General features: G+C 34.0%; 1 protein-coding gene across 2 annotated transcripts; it reads right to left on the bottom strand.

Moving 5' to 3' along the window:
- Positions 1–7: 7 nt before the first annotated feature.
- Positions 8–11,514, bottom strand: LOC134279031 (leukotriene-B4 omega-hydroxylase 3-like). Of its 2 annotated transcripts, none has more exons than XM_062761379.1 (13): positions 11,451–11,514; positions 5,351–5,563; positions 4,658–4,802; positions 4,366–4,547; positions 4,001–4,125; positions 3,678–3,740; positions 3,041–3,164; positions 2,699–2,831; positions 1,904–2,033; positions 1,337–1,612; positions 957–1,022; positions 668–799; positions 8–551 (listed from the first exon to the last, which is right to left on the bottom strand). In XM_062761379.1, the coding sequence occupies exons 2-12, from the start codon at positions 5,537–5,539 to the stop codon at positions 694–696; spliced, it is 1,539 nt and encodes a 512-aa protein (XP_062617363.1). In that variant the 5' UTR covers positions 5,540–5,563; positions 11,451–11,514; the 3' UTR covers positions 8–551; positions 668–693. The 2 variants fall into 2 exon arrangements, with proteins under 2 accessions (XP_062617363.1, XP_062617356.1); XM_062761372.1 differs by having other exon boundaries at positions 8–554.
- Positions 11,515–15,285: the final 3,771 nt, after the last annotated feature.

Here is a 15,285-nt window from a genome sequence, read left to right on the forward strand (position 1 = left end):
ATGTAAAAATTATATTTAACAGTGTAAAATTGTTGTAAATCTCATAAAGATTTCAGGAAAAATCATTCATGGAATATTGCTTGAAAATACAAAAAAAATGAATAAATAACAGCACTGCGTATCTGTTTAAATAAATAATGGAATGAATAAAATCCAGACTAGCTATAATAACCGGAGGTTCATTAACAGTGGAATGGAACTGATATGATATGGCAAGGAATTGTCAATAGATGAACCTTATTGTTAGGTCAAATAAATCAAACTGAATGTTAAATGTAGTTCAATATTACCGACTCCACAGTCATAAAAATTCAACAAACATGGAAAAATCATACATATAAGATCAGTATATACTGAAGTCATGATAAAACTAGCTCAAATTTAAAGACAACTGGGTCAAGTAAAATAGTAATAAATAACCATTCAGTGAATTTAAACCCATGTAATAACAATAATACATGAATTCACCAGTGAGGAATAGATAACAAATATGTCGTAATAAAGCCTGAAAGTCTTGTTTGGTGAAGTAACACTCCATGTATTACTGCTCCCTGCTGTGAATAATAAAAATAATCAGTGTCGTATATTACATTTATTTTCTATTCTGAATGAAACTGAAACCCAAATTTTAATTTCAATGAAAACATATAACCCCCGAAAAACTTACACAAATACATGCAAGCTTCCTATTTTTCATACATCCCTTCTCCGTGCTTGGACTTTAATTCCATTCTTTGTTCTTAGCACAACCCCAATCTTAATGTTAACTTCATGATCTGGGTCCAAACTTAACTCGTATCTGTTGAAAAATTAAACTGTGAATGATAATATTTCACTTTTCAGAAAAGAATAAGATCAAAATCTATAACAAAAAATAAGGAAATTATTTACTGAATCAAAAAAAAAATATCCCTGAATAATCTGATTTCTGACCGATCAGTTTTCATGTTACAAACCTTTGTAAAATATGAACAAGAATGATTTTCATTTCATTCATTGCAAAGTGTTGGCCAATACAATTTCTGAAAAGAGAAGATAAAAGTAAATGTAGTACAAAAACATGTGATTTATATTTTTTTATATCAAAATTTTAAACAAAGTGAATTTAAAGAGATCAAAATTATCTCCAAATCAGAGCTGTGTAAAAAAAGTGCAGAATTGTTTGTAAAGAGAAACGGAAAAAAGAAGGTATAAATAAGCCTGTATACAGTTGACAATTTTTAAAAATAAATCTTGATTTTGTGAATGATCAATAGACAAGACAGTTCAAGTATATATGTCATCATCAAATGTTTTATCTATAGAGACTGAATGATCTGCATTTTCATGGTCTTACCTGGGACCTGCTGAAAAAGGTACAAAAGCAAAGCTGTCATTCTTTTCATTGTCGGGGGAGAACCTATTGGGGCGGAACTCGTACGGGTCTTCCCAGACTGCCTTGTTATGATGGAGGTTATAAATCTGAATTCCCATGGTGGTGCCTTCTGGAATGGGATGGCCGTCTAACACCGTCTCCTTGGTTGTGACCCGCTGTATAAAGGTCACTGGGGGGTAGAGCCGCATGCTCTCCTTTATACACTGAGTCAGATAACTAAGCTTAGATAGGTCGGCCCTAAAATTAGGAAACATATCACAGCATATATCAATTAAACAAAAAATCTTCACAGATTTCTATATTCTTTTTCATCTAAATCTATATTCGATTGAAATTAAATACTTTCAATATTGTTATTTAAAGGTCAAAATATGGCAAGGGGTTTGAGAATCATTTCTATAAACATTACAATTGCAGTGGATATTTATCCTCCAAAGACACTGATATTTCAATATGATATTAACAATTAACACAGATCCTAAGGAACTGAGATATTCAGTAAGACAACATAGAGGCAGGTCCCCTCACCATTCTAAATCCTTGTTGTCTCGGCCCTTCAGAAGATCGTCTATCTCTCTCTGACAGAGATCCTGGTGCTCAGGATGTTTGGCCAGTAAATACAAAGTCCAGCACATGCCACTCGTAGTTGTATCATGGCCTAAAAAAACAAAAAGTAGGTAGCATTAAACAAACAAAGTGACTACTTAATTGGTTCTCCAGGAAATGTAATATTGAAAATAAAATTTAAAGTACTGCTGTGACATCTCCTTGAATGTACTTAAAGCATTAAGATGGATAGATTGTGCAATGAATTCCACAAGTGAAAAAAGGATTTCCCAGATTATTTTTCTTTGAGGCATTTGATAATCAAATATCAATATGTGGCATGTAGAAAATGGTTGCAGTTAAAAGGGAAGCAACTCCTGCTACACACTTGAGGTTTCTCCACCCCACGAGAGTGATAAAAATGTAAAAGGATAGTGCTCCTTCAATACATATGCTGTTACATGTATCAAAATAAGTATAAATCTGACTTGATGATAAATCCATGTATTTTTAACAAGTAGAAAAAGTAGAAATTCATCAATTAAATTTACAATTGATAATACAGTGAAACCTGTCTAATCTGACAAATTTTGTGACAGTGAGAATAGACAGGGTGTCAGTTTACACAGTGTTAAAAATGGTAAAATTGGAAAGATATTTAACGTCGGAATTCACAATGTGTCAGATTATTCAGGACTCTGATTGGTCAGCTTTCACTGTAATTATAAACATAACAATTTCACTTTAACTGAATGGAACATTGTTTATAATTTGTACCTTCAAACAGGAATGTATCCACCTCATTCCTGATTTCTAGTGAGGTCAGGCCTTTGTCATTTTCATCTCTTGCTGTCAATAAAATGTCCAGAAAGTCTAGGTGGCGAGTTTTTGGATTTGGTCCATCTTCTTTCTACAAATCCATTCACAAGTCAAAACATTATCAATAACGAGAGTAGCACATCTTTTATGTGCATATCTTATTGTATAATGAAAGTAAAATGTGTCTAGAAAAAAATAGCTATGTCTTTTCTTTTATACACTAGAAATAATTCCTTTCCTAATAATGCATGCATAAATTGGTTCCCCCATTACATACAAGAGATGCCAAAGACAACTCACTAAACTTTTTCTTCTCTTCTCAATAATGTCCTCTGCCACTTTATGCACATAATCACAGTTCTTTCTGAACTCTTGTCCACTGGGTGACAAACTGAACAAAAAGTCAGAGTAAAACCAAGGCTTTCTGTAATAGATAAAAAATTCTTCACATCAGCTTCTTCTGTATTTTACAATATAATTGGAAAATGTACAGTTAATAAAAATCAAACCTCAAGCATATTGCACAAGATAAGATCATGTTAAAAATAATAATTAATAATTTTCTATACACATGCATCTATATATTATATGCAAAATTAATACTAAATGTTGATATTTGCATAATTGTGTTTGATTAGTCAGAATTGGATTATATCTATATATGAAAAATATATGTATATCAAAATTAGAGCAATAACAAATGATGCATAAACTTTCTGTACTGTAATACACATTTAAAACATAATGCAAAAGATGGACAATTTTGCTTTGTTAGAAGAGTATTTCATTATATTTGTTAATTCAACAAATGAATATACTTTAAAGTTACAGGTAATAAAAATTACTTTGCTGTAAGCATTAATTCATTAATTAAGTGTGTTGGTTATGAACATGTTTTACTGTATGTAGCTTGTTTTACTGTATGTAGATAACTTACAAAGACCTTGCCACCCAGATATCAGACAGCACGTTAACAGCGTGGACATAAGGATGTGTGTCCCTGAAACCCAGCAGAGAGAACACTCAATAAATTATGATGACTTTTTGTATTAGAATCAAATGTCTATTTTCTGTAGTAAACACGCAAGAATCAGCTCAAATTATTTCGATAACCAAACATTTATTTACTTATTTTTAAATTATATTTGGCAAAAACAGTGAAGGCTGCTTGATATATTGTTGACAGTTATTCCTTTTCAGGAATATGCACATTACCCATGTTGACAAATAAATGTACTCTTGAAGGAAAATGCATATTACCCTAATTGTTGACAGTTACTCTCAAAGGAAAATGCACACTGGAGTATTATATCTAGAGAGGCCAGGCCAATAAAAGAAAACAACTCAAAACTCTTCCCTGTCTCCACTTCTTTATCTATCTTGTCCTGAAAATTTTCATAAACACCAACTAGCTCCCACAGATACTAAGTTAAAAGTCAACACAGAATGGAACAATATGCATAGAATACACAAATTAACTACTAACAATTAACCTCCATGCTAAACTGATTTATATATGTTAGAAATGTTCTGATATTTGGTAAACAGATACTGCATCGATATATATCTAATATTCAACAAACACCCTAAATTCATTCAGTAGCTTATGAAATGAACATATTTACCACCAGAGCGGAAGCAGCTTTGTTTTTGAGGGCTATGTAAGACTGTAGAATCTCAAAATGGAATGCTGGGGTCAGGAGCCTGCGATTCCGCGCCCACTTCTGTCCATTAGCTATAAGTAAACCCTCTCCCAGCCAATCCAGACCCAAGATATATACTGTACCTAGCTGGCGAGGTTTTGGCTCTATGTACAAAAAAGGTTGAGGTAAGAATACACTTTGGTTAACTCGAGATAAATCCCCATAATTTCATATTAGAACATCACTAAGATCTACAGAAATGCTTTACATGTACCTGTAGATTTTAGAAGTACTTTTACTGTTTCTGGATGATGAAGAATTAACACTGGTCTGAAGCTAATCCACAGTAAGTGAAACATTGGGTATCTGTCACAGCGCTCCATCTGGAATTTCAGTCCCTCCTCATTAGGCCCGGGATACTAGAGAACATCAAGTACAACCATTAAGCCTGCCATTAAATCTTCATTCTAATGCAATTGTTTTGTAAAACACTTTTTCATTGGCTAATGCACTGATGTTTGAAGCAGTAAAACGAGCATTAACGAGCGTGAAAGCTTTTTCATTGTGACGTCATAATAGAGCGACGCAAAAACACAATGCTCCGTGACGTATTTCATGTAACAAAATTCATCAAAATAAGACGTAAACAACAAACAAAATGCATGGATTGCATTAGAATGGGAATAACTGATCTTCTAATTTGGTATTTGCGACCGTTAATGCTGATTTAACGGTCGCAAACATCTGTTTTACCGGCTCCGCTTACGCGTCGCCGGTAAAACTCAGTTTGCGACCGTTAAATCAGCATTAACGGTCGCAAATACCAAATTAGGAGATAGTTATTCCCTAATTTAAATTATCTAAATGATTAGGCCCTGATACTACAGAACAAGAGGAACGTCCATAATGCCTGGCATTAAATCTTCATCCTAATAACTAAAGACTATTATGTTATGACTGATCTTACCATCAGCAGGTGCCCTAGGAGTCTGCTGGGGTAGGGATCCCCAGGGAGATCAATGTAGAAGTGGGCCCAAGTACGATAGTCCATATAGGCCAAGGTCACTCTGAAGATGATGTAAAACAGGACGGCCATGAATCCAAAACTGATCCATGACCACCAGGAGGACAGGAGAGACAGACCCAGGACTGCCATTATTTACACTGCTGACCAACTGACCTAAAAATAAAGTGATATAAATCAACTCGTCTCCACTTCTCCTTATCAGAATTTACGGTTCTGTTTAAGACACTACAATTACGTACGCATATTTCAAACTTTGGCAGCTATGTCAACCAAAGTAAAGTAGTACCTGGTATATGAAAATTAAAAACATACCTTTTCATTTGTATATAAATTAGTAGTTAATTGGGTAACTGTAATCTTTTAAACAAATGAAATCAGTCTGTTAGCTCATATGATAAATGCTTTTTGAATGTCTGTCATGGACATCTCTACACAAATAGCTTTCACATTTCTGCAAATATATATATATTTTTTTCATGTGGTAAACACATGGAAATTAGAATGACCCCTATAATTTCATCTAAAACTATAAATTAATTTGAATATATAGATCATGTACAGATACCTTCTTGTTTATTTGACTCACTGAAAGAATTTAGATCCTTCCATTAACTCATGCATTCACTGAACTAGAACTGACTTCAAATGCTTACTTTCTTCATAGTACAACAAAATTGTACAACTGCATCATTATCTTAATGTATGGACAGTGTACACTATACATACATACATTAACAAACTGCAGTGTCAGAAATATGCTTAAAACCTATACTGAGATCAATACAGTTAGTTTTCCAGATAACTGATTCCTTCTCTCTGACTAAGTGTTCTTGGCTTCTGTACAAAATTTAAGAGCCCTGCCTTGTGTAATTTGATGTACAAGATGCAATTATAAGTATTTTACAATAGTTCCCAGTAAGAAGTGATACATTTTATTTCAAGTACTTGACACAGGAAACCTTGTGTACTTTAAGATATATCTACAAAATCTTATTTCCCTTCCTTAATGAATATATGTAAATCTGTTTTACAGAGGCATTATCATTAGACTTTGCAGCTTGATTTTTATACACCACGGTTTGGGGAAAAACACACAACTTGTTAGATAAAAATCATACTCAACTACAAATCATGGAAGATCCTTTATAATTTCTTTTCATTTGTGTGAGAAATATTTATACTGTTTTGGGTTAAATCAAACTGAATTGAAAAAAAAAGAACCGTATAATTCTGAATCAAAACTGCACAGAATTGACTGTACCCTTAATTGTCCCATGCAGCCCTAGAATGTTCGACACCAAATATTTTTGTAAGTGCCATTGTGACATGACCTGGTGAGTTTTCCTTTGAAGTCAAGCATACTGTAACTGCGATACAGAACACTTTTTGTGGGCGTTTCTTACCCAAATGAGCAGAAACTATACTGTATCTGCAAAATATCAACAATACAGTACGGTTTATTTTTAGGGATGACGGAAAGCTGTAACCGAATACAGACACAACAATCACTCAATTAGCTTGATAGCAATGTTAGTATTTAGACTATTTACTCAAAATTTGAGATGATAGAAATTTGCAATGTAAAGTTACAAGTGGCAGATTTAAAAAATTTAACAAGAGTCCCATAGATCACTTCCCTCACCTGAGAACCGTGGCTAATAAATATGCAAAAATCAATCCAGTATTGAAAAGCTAAAATTCATAAGTGGTCCCTACCTACATGTACCTATTAAAGAGGGGAGGGGTGATTTGAATTAACTTTGATGGTCCATTATGGCTCTGCCCTACCCCTTGGGATCATGATTTTAACAAACTTGAATCTTTTATACCTGAGGATGCTTTCATATAAATTATAAATATGAGATATTGTATAGCTAACTGTTGATCTTCATCAGAAGATTTTTAAAGATTTTTCCTATATACTGTATACAGGGAAATTTTCACCCCTTTCGCCCTCTTCTTGATTGGGTGAATTTAAAATGGGGCGAATTCAAATTACACAGTAGAATTTCTTAAGCAGAACTATGACAGGGTGAATTTAAAATGGGGCAAAATTGTTTGCAAGTGCAAAAGGGCTAAATTAACACAGAGCAAAAATAACCCTGTATATAGTATTTCTATGTTAAACTTTGATCCCAATATGTGGCCCCATCCTACCCCTGGGGGTCATGATTTGAAAGAACTTGAATCTACACTACCTGTGGATGCTTTCATATAAATATGATCAATTATTGCTTTGTTGTTCTTGAGAAAAATTTTTTAAAGATTTTTCCTATGTTTTCCTAAATAAAACTTTGACACATTGTAGTCCATTGTGGCCCCACCCTACCCCTGTCCCCTGGGGGTCATGATAGGAATGATTTTTAATATACACTACCTGAAGATTCTTCCATATAGATATAACCAATCATGGCTTTGCTGTTTTTGAGAAGAATATTTTTAAAAAGATTTTTCGAATATATTCCTATAAAAAACTTTGATCATCCATTGTGGCTCTCCCCTCACACCGTGGGTTGTGATTTGAAAAAATCTGAATCTACACTACCTGAGGATGCATCAGTTTCCACATAAGTTTTATCTTTCCTGACCCAGTGGTTCTTGAGAAGAAGTTTTTTAAAACAATATGTCACAAAATTTTCACTATTTCTTAATTATCACCCCTTAAAAGAGGGTGTGGCCCTTCACTTGAACAAACTTGAAAGCGAATGATAATCCATTGTTTGTCTACAATAGAAGCTATTTTGCCTCAAAGCATGATGGAGTAAATAATGTAGCGGACAGTATATAGGGAACTTATACTGCCTCGCTAGTGAGCTAGCTTTTCTGGTGATGCGGTAAAGTCTCCCTCTATTTCAGGCAAGTTAAGCAACAGCGAGCCTGTTTAACCCTTGGATGGGTGACCGCTTCACGTTACAAAAATTTGGTGGCAGCGGTGGGAACTGGGGTTGCATTCAATCATAAAAGTTTTTTAATATAGTGGTTAAAAAAAAAAAAGAAAAAAAAAATATTCTTCGTACATTTTGCATATAACTTTGAAGGTGTTATCTTTTTGTAAAGCCCTTATTCAGAGTTCTGAGATTGTACATGCGGGGCGCATGTCATCGGAGGCATGGGTAGTGTAATGATTTCGGAATTTTTAGGTTTGACCATGCGGAGTTCTCGATTAGTTTCTGTTCATGTCACGTGACGATTATTGCAGGGTTCGCCATTCGCGCTCGTCACCTCGTCATTTCCATCCAGAAATGATTTTGGACGACTTGATTTTCATTCTGGCTCGCCCAAATGACGACCTGGGACAAGTTAGGAATATTTAATAGTGATTTTTAATATTATAAAATAAACTTCATTAGGCCTTGAAAACATATTTTCCTGTAACAAAACCAACCCATTCAACATGTTCAACATGTTCAAATTGCAGCCGCGTAGATTTTTCTTCCTGACAAATCTGCGTTCGATCAATCAGCTGATGCAATTTTTACCAAAAGTCTTTAATAAAGTTTTATTTGAGAAATAAAATATGTCAACTTAGTCAATGATCACCTTAAATATAAAAAGTAAAAATCATCATTGTAACATCCTGCATTTCTCCTACAATTTTCTGATCAGCGTTTTCTGCTGCTAGACAGCTATGTTAGGTCTCCACTGTAATATAACACCTGGTTAATTCAGTCCAGGGCTATTTGACCCTATTTATTTAGGCTTTCATGGTAAATGAAAATGAATGTTTTAAACTACAAACTAAAGCATTCTGCATGTCTGATTCTGCCTCTGCTTATATTTTTGTACTAGAAGACATCTTTACATTCAAAAAATGTCTGGTTTACATTTTTTGATACAAATCCACAACTTCTGTGAATTATCTTAACAAATTTTAAACAATTGCACATTAAGTTTTGTTTCATTTGATATTTTATATGGGCGACCTGAAATTCATTCGGGCAACCTGTGATCATACCAAGGTTGCCCAAATGGCGAGACCAAATTTTGACGAGTGTCGGACCCTGTTATTGTGTATAAATACTGAGACTCCGCAGTGATCAACTGGGGGAGATCGTCGGATGCAGCCAAGGATAGAAGACGGGTGGCGTGAAATAAGAATTCGCGTGTTATATCCCTCGCCTGTTTTACAGTTAGAGAGTGGATTTGAGAGGCCAACCCAGTTAAGGCCTGCCACAAACTTGGTTGACCTCCCAAGTCCCAACATAGAGGCTAGCCATAGTTTGTTGTGTCTCGTCTGCATTGGCTGACCAGTCCGTCCAGGCTGCTATACTCATTGTCCGTCCTGAATAAGGCATCTTACAATGGGTGTAGTGGTTGAAGGGCTATCACATATACTGTCTGTCCTGAATAAGGCATCCTACAGTATATGCGGTAGTCCGAGGGCGACTGGGCATCCGAGTTATTTAAATGATATGTTAGGACTCCCCATCTGATTTTGTTGCTTGCCTCCGATTATTTTAGTGATTCATATGTTAATTTTATAATTTACTTAGATAAGGTTAAGACATATTTGTATATTTCGGCAGTCCACTAAGATCATACCAATTATTTTAAATCAGTTTATGTTGAACACCCCAAACCCTGGAAATGACCAGGTACGATCCCTTTTGATTCATTGTAAATATGTTACAAAATTGGTGGCAGCGTAGTGACTCTGGGTGTCTGGTGTCCTGCTTCAGGAAGTCTTAGAGCTAGGACTTAGTGTCAATATACAGACTTCGTGTATGTGGACGGCAGTGGTTGCCGTATCTGAAGTCAGGTTCCGACCTACTTCAGGAAGCTCTAAGACTAGGACTCCGTGTCCAGGTACGGACTTCGTGTCCGGAACGGCATTGGTTGCCATAACTGAAGAGGCCCAGACACTCAGAGAGAACTCATGCTAAGCTTCGGGTCGAAGCTTCCCTGAGCGGGGGGAAGTGTAGCGGACAGTACATATGGAACTTATACTGCCTCGCTTGTGAGCTAGCTTTTCTGGTGATGCGGTAGAGTCTCGATCCCTCTACTTCAGGCAAGTTAAGCAACGGCGAGCCTGTTTAACCCTTGGATGGTTGACCGCTTCACGTTACAATAACCTTTTTTCTTGAAATTCACACCATTTTGGATCATGTTCGTGCTTACTGAATTAGACTGTTTTTTCAATATGCGTGAATGTGGGTATACTACTAATGAGAGTACGCTAGAGTACTTAATTAAGAGTACGCTAGAAAAATTGTGTAATTTAATGCAATTAGATTGTTTATTTATGTATATACATGTAGATTAAACATTATTGTAAACTTATATTGCAATTATTTGTTTCAAATATTTGTTTTATATAGCGATATTTTGACAAGACAATAACATTCAAAATTCAATGCATTAAACTTTTAGATTAATAACACCCCGGCCAATCCCGATTACTATTTTGTTTCAGACTTACTAGTAAATTCAACTAAAGTTTATCAAAAATTAAATAAATTGCACATTTGTAAATATTTTTCACATCAACAATGAAATATTTCAACACGTTCAAGTTAATTTAAAATTAGATCGGTGAAATGATCAACCATAACCTGAAATCCAAACTTGAAATAACTCCTTAAATAAGGAAAACATACAAATTTTATTTAAAATATATATTATATAAAATTATAAAATTTTACTAGCGTACACTAAAGTACTCTATCGTACTAGCGTAATCTGTTTTAATTAGTAGGACCGCGTGAATGTTATTATGATTATTTAACCACATGATTCCATTATCATGATTATCTGATTATGTCTTTTATGAAACCACCTTCTTGGGTGCTCCTAATACATAGGAGGGAATTCCATAACTGAACTGAACATGCACATTACATGCATGCAGTTTTAATCTGTAGAGTTCTATATTAAAATTATACATGTAGATCGACTGATAAACATTTGATACGTAGTGCATGTCACCAGTCATTAAACACTGCACTGTAGAAAAAATAACGTTATTTATGTCTCTAATGTCACTTTACATTAGAGTATACTTAATACGGTTGTTCGCATAAAAATTCAACCAAAAAATTACCATCATAAACTCACTGTCAACCTAAAAAACTTTGACCAATCCAATGGTCAAAATCCACTGCAAACTCGAGGCAGTCAGCTCATCACCGGAAGTACATAACCCTAGAGGTGTTGCTAAAACACGAAAGCACTCCGTGTTAAACGAATCACATACAAATAATCTTCGTCATGTTCAGGGACCCGTTTTATAAAAGAAAACCAATCTAAGATCAACACTTAATTCTGCTTATAACTTTCTAATTAACTTTATATTGAAAATGGTTTGATTCTATTCTTGAAAATAATATTCGATTTAACTGGATGAAAATGTTACCAAATAGGAGTTACAGTACCGACCAGACCCAACCTGACACAAAGCAGTCCCAGAGCAGTCCCGGGGACTGCTTTCTGGGACTGCTAAAGCAGTCCCACAGCGGTCCCAGAGCGGTCCCAGCAGTCCCAGAGAGCAGTCCCAGCAGTCCCAGAAAGCAGTCCCAGCAGTCCCAGTGGGCGGGGTTTATTAATTAATGGGCGGAGCTAACTCAGAAATGAGATTTCCAATAAACAATGGAACTATGAAAAGCAGTAGAAATTGATTCTGGGTAGTATGCCAGGAATCCTTACATGTACGCGAAGGTCATTTATGAACAGAACATGTATGCGCCTAAAAATTGAAATAATTATAATATTTATTGGAGGAAGAAGGCTTTCACACTTACATGTACATATATGAATTACACTGAACATGAATATTTAATCACAATTCTTGGGTATATTAATAATTCCTCTGTGATTGATACTGGTTCCCATATTTATTTTTATACAGAAAATTAAACGTGAATTAATTATTTTCCACCAGAAGAAGCTTTAATAGATCTTATCATTATATGACCAATTTAGACTATTGGGATACTCTAAAGTTAGAGTTTTCTTAGTTATTGGGGCTTTTAAAAAATTTTTTTGTTAATTTTGCCAAGTATTATTTTTCAGGCATGATTATTTTTACTCACATGACAATTTAATTATCGTTAATGCCTAGTTCTATAAAACTCAGTTTTAAGTGTTTTATTTGTAAATGTTAGAGTGTACATCTGTAAATCACCAGAATGGAAACTTCAGATTATGTTCAAAATTAATTAATCCCAAAAGAAATTTATACACATTTCATTTATCACATTTTTTCGCATTAAATAAATTGAAATTAGGGTCATTGTTTACCAGCATGTTCAATGATGTGTAACACTGATATAAATACCCAAATAACATAGATTTTTCTGCCCAAAGGCGATTGAAACAATGGGTGTTGATTCCATCTTATAAACATTAATCGGCCAGGTAAACACAAGCAAAACAGATAAGAAATAAATCACAATTCCCGGTATTTTCATTTTTTAAAAAAATAAATATACCCTTTTAATGACTTGTTTATTCTTTTAAAGCTAGCGGTAATTAATTAATTCCCCAATGATTATTCACATAGTTTATGTTACCGGAAAATTGGTAGCATAATTTTATTTCATGGTCATTTAATAAATTGTTGGGTTTTATTTGAGGGTTACATGGAATACTCTTTTTTTAGCGTGATCCTTATAAAATGTGTAGCATTTTCATTTTTCATTGTAATGATTATTTTTAAATAGTACATGTACCAATGCAAATTTTGAGTACAAATTAAAATTCAAATTAGGTAATTAAAAAAGGCCCACATATACACTGTAGATATTTTTTTCTCATAAACTTGTAGTTTATTTTTAGGGATAAAAATTTTCTCATGAATTCCTTATTTATCAACCTAATTTTTTTTAAAATAAATACACATAAATTTGTGTCAGTATACAGTCCCTGAAAATATAAATTAACTCTAATAATCTCTACTTATTAAAAGAATGTAAGAAATCCTTGCTTATTAAACAGTTTAAACTCCTCTCTGCTGCAAGTAAACAAAACAATAGGGAGCCTGCAAATTCAGAATACACAAGGGGGCGGAGCTATCATGTCACTCAGAACCTTTTTCACACATGAGTGAACAAAGCAGTCCCAGAAAGCAGTCCCAGGGGCAGCTGGGACTGCTGGGACTGCTTTTCATAGCAGTCCCAGAGCATTCCCATAGCTGTCCCAGAGCAGTCCCACAGCGGTCCCAGAACAGTCCCACAGCGGTCCCAGAGCAGTCCCACAGCGGTCCCAGAGCAGTCCCACAGCAGTCCCAGAGCGGTCCCAAAGCAGTCCCGGGGTCTGCTTTCTGGGACTGCTTTGGTGTCAGGTTGGGTCTGGTCGGTACTGTATCTCTCTTTTCATAATTCAAGAGGGCTGTACAACTGTAAGGAGGAGGGACTGACCCTTTTTTTCTGAGTACATGTGATGTCACAGGCACTTGTTTCGTATACGGGATACCCCCTACTAAGTATTTACTGGCAAAAAGTGATATCACCTATTTGAATAGGTGATAGGGAAGGTATAATGCCCTGATAGTATAATGCCCTGATTGACCTGATTACACATATATACTGAAATAAATAGTTTTTATGTGCACAAACAATATTATTTTTATTGAAAATTATGAATATTGTCATGTTCTATTAAAATCATGAAGAAAATGCAAAATAACATTATTTTTATTAAGTTTTATTTGATAGATAAAATTGACAGGGGTATAATGTCCCGATTTTAGGGTGTAATGACCTGATGACCTGATAATATTAAAACCTACAATAAAAGCAATTTTTCATTATAATTATTTGTTTCATTTTTCAAATCTGATGTATTTTTAATGGGATAAATAAAAAGTTTACAAAAAGTTTTTCTGAAAAATATCGATTTTCAATTGCTCCGATGCACTTTTAAGTTAACAAGGGGTATAATGTCCTGATTTTGAATGCCCTGATTTTCACTAATGACCTCATTTAAATACTTAAGCCTATACTCAATCATTGAAATTAATGAAAATATGAAGAACTTCCTTATACTTTTCTGTTCTTTTTTAATTTATTTCTTTTATTTCTTAATTCTGTTAGTATTTTTAAGTTGATACACTATGTATAACACACATGCATTTTATTATAGAATCTTACCTATGCATTTTATTATATTGTGCTATAGGTGGTTGGACACATGCAATCAAAAAATCATTTTAGTTTCCTCAATATTAAAAATAAAATTATTCGTTATATGCTTTTTGATGAACAAAGTCGATCAAATTTAATACTGTGGTAGCCAAACTTTATTTTAATTCACAAATGTAGGGAAAATGAAAATATTTTACATTTATCCCAAGGAAAATAAATGTTTTAAAACTTAGAGAAAGAAAATATTATGTTTTGCTTAATCTTATTTATTAATTGTTTTTAAAGTTACAAGCACTCACTCTACGAAATTCAATTATATCGTGAATAACAAATTCAGTTTTTTTGGTCAGACTTAATAAATATTTCTTTTAATATTTATATAAAATGTTGAATGAATAAAGTATCTTGGGGATACAATGTTAAGTATCATATTTCTTTAAAAAAAAAAAATGAACATGTATACGTCAACATTTATCCTCAATTCTATGGCAGCAGACAGTACAGCAAAATAAACTGATCATAAATTTGAACCCCCCCCCCCCACCCCATAAGAAAGAAAATTGATCATGCATTGATTGGTTATTATGTCTGATAGTGTCAAAGGGGCATGGAGGCCATACATATCCTGTTTACTACCCCCCATTTATGGCTTCTGTAATTATCACACGTGTATTCCCAGTCAACCATGCTCTGCTGACCGCATATTTCATAAACACATTTACCTTATAGATTCATTTTGTAATTTTCCAATTTAACCATTACACATTTATACATTAAAGACAAAATTATTTAAAA

The sequence above is a fragment of the Saccostrea cucullata genome, unplaced genomic scaffold (assembly GCF_032062105.1).
Source record: "Saccostrea cucullata isolate Sc308-1 unplaced genomic scaffold, CSIRO_AGI_Scuc_v1 ctg14952, whole genome shotgun sequence".
NCBI classification, from domain to species: Eukaryota; Metazoa; Mollusca; class Bivalvia; order Ostreida; family Ostreidae; genus Saccostrea; species Saccostrea cuccullata.

Coding starts and splice junctions, on each gene's coding strand:
- LOC134279031 (XM_062761379.1), bottom strand. CDS start 5,539: ATGGCAGTCCTGGGTCTGTCTCTCCTGTCCTCCTGGTGGTCATGGATC. Junction 3,741..4,000: donor AGTAACTGTCAACAATTAGG/GTAATATGCATT, acceptor GCTGGGTTTCAG/GGACACACATCCTTATGTCC. Junction 1,023..1,336: donor CCTTTTTCAGCAGGTCCCAG/GTAAGACCATGA, acceptor TTCTCTTTTCAG/AAATTGTATTGGCCAACACT.